This window comes from Anarrhichthys ocellatus, unplaced genomic scaffold (assembly GCF_004355925.1).
Source record: "Anarrhichthys ocellatus isolate YVR2014 unplaced genomic scaffold, GSC_Weel_1.0 scaffold7598, whole genome shotgun sequence".
In the NCBI taxonomy this organism is placed as follows: Eukaryota; Metazoa; Chordata; class Actinopteri; order Perciformes; family Anarhichadidae; genus Anarrhichthys; species Anarrhichthys ocellatus.
In genome coordinates this window covers 1-1,627 of record NW_022287572.1, presented here as the reverse complement: position 1 = coordinate 1,627, position 1,627 = coordinate 1, and the positions used below count along the sequence as shown (strand labels likewise).

At 43.7% G+C, this 1,627-nt stretch overlaps 1 protein-coding gene across 1 annotated transcript; it reads right to left on the bottom strand.

The window, feature by feature from the left end:
- Positions 1-359: 359 nt before the first annotated feature.
- On the bottom strand, positions 360-1,623 carry LOC116380544 (mannose-P-dolichol utilization defect 1 protein-like; the record flags this gene model as incomplete). Its single annotated transcript, XM_031842448.1, has 3 exons — positions 360-966; positions 1,081-1,191; positions 1,552-1,623. Coding segments are annotated over 3 exons (306 nt in total), but the record flags the coding sequence as incomplete, so codon positions are not given.
- Positions 1,624-1,627: the final 4 nt, after the last annotated feature.

The following is a 1,627-nucleotide window of genomic DNA, read 5'->3' as shown; positions in this document are numbered from 1 at the left end:
ACCTTGAGAAAGGCCTCTAGAGATATGTAACTTTCTGACGTGTCAGCCGTGCATTACTTCCAGTCATCTTATCTTTTTAGCATGTTACATGTTGACCCTCGGGACACAAAGTTGTCACGGAGCTGGTTAGAGGACGCTTCATAGTTTAGGGGAAATATGGTCAGAAATATGTATTCACTTTCAGCAATCACTACATTTGTAAACTGTATTTGTATCACTTCCACTCGCGTCACAAAAAAGTGGAAATTTGCATCATATCGTACAAATTTGGAAATGTGAGCCATCATGTAGCACCAATGTCACCCCATAAAGCCACCTCTTAATACAGACCACAGAAGGGACCTTACAATTATGGGGGCTGGTGTGGAATTCTGTTTATGGGAAATGATGAAACAACATATCATTACAGGCATCCAAGGTCAAAACTGTTTCAAATCATTTCCACAAAAATAACCGTGATGATGAGAACGGTAATCGGAGGCCCTGGATGGGATAAAAAAAATACAAGTACACTAAATGTTCCCAAACATTTGAACACACCAGTGTGAACGGAGCCTGACAGAGATGAGGATCAAGAGGAATGTAATCTCAGTGTATTACACAGCAGGGCAGTCTGGACCCAGCGACATAAAGCCAGCGGGCCCACATGGAAGATATATTTGGTATGTTCTGTTCACGTCCTTGCTTTAAAGTCAAATGTTTGTCCAGCAGATCCAATGTCCCCGCACTCCTCGGTGACTCTGTACAATTAGTTCAAGTTTTGAAGACACCTCTGAAGAACGTCTAAAAGTTGGCTATGGAAAGAAACGTGCTGCTCTATGATTGAAGCTTAGTGTCCTTTGCCTACTCGCTCTTCTTCTTGCGTTCCGGGGAGCTGTTCCAGTAGTAGAGAACCTGCAGGGCGATGACGCCGTTACAGGCGGAGGATATGACGTAGGTGAGGGCCATCAGAGTGTCTCCAGTTTCCTGTAAGAAGGCGATATGGCTCAAAACTATTTACTTGTGCGACGTGAACGCAGGCTGATAATAAGAGAGTACTTTTCAACATATTACAGCGGGAAACACACACAGTCCTCTTACCTGCAGTGAGGTGAAGATGCGAGCGAGGGATCCAGCAAACAGCAGGAAGACAGAGACAGCAGACAGCTGGCCAGTGTGCCCATTACGGAAGTTAGAGGCCGCCTGGATCAGCTGAGACACACACACACACCGTCAGTCTCTCCTGCGTTATGTGGGTGTGTGTGTTCGCACATCTGCATTAGTTACTTTCCTTTACATTTTTGGTAAGTTCACAACATGGCAAGTCATTCTGCATTAGTTCCTGTTTGTACTTTAACTATGGAAACAAGCAACAATCAACTGTTAATACTAGTTAATTACTCTCAAAAATATTAGTCATTCATTCTGAAAAAAACCCGTCTCAATAGATAGTTAAACACAGGAACACAGCACTGACGAGCAGACCGAAATGTCCGCTGCCAAATATGATGCGAAAAATAGAATTGATTCATTATATATTACTATAAATGTATTACATTTGTGTGGCCTCACCCTGCCGATGATGATGGCTGGCATGTTAGAGGCCTGTAAGGAGGTAACCACTGACATGGGAGTGACTGGAGACAGC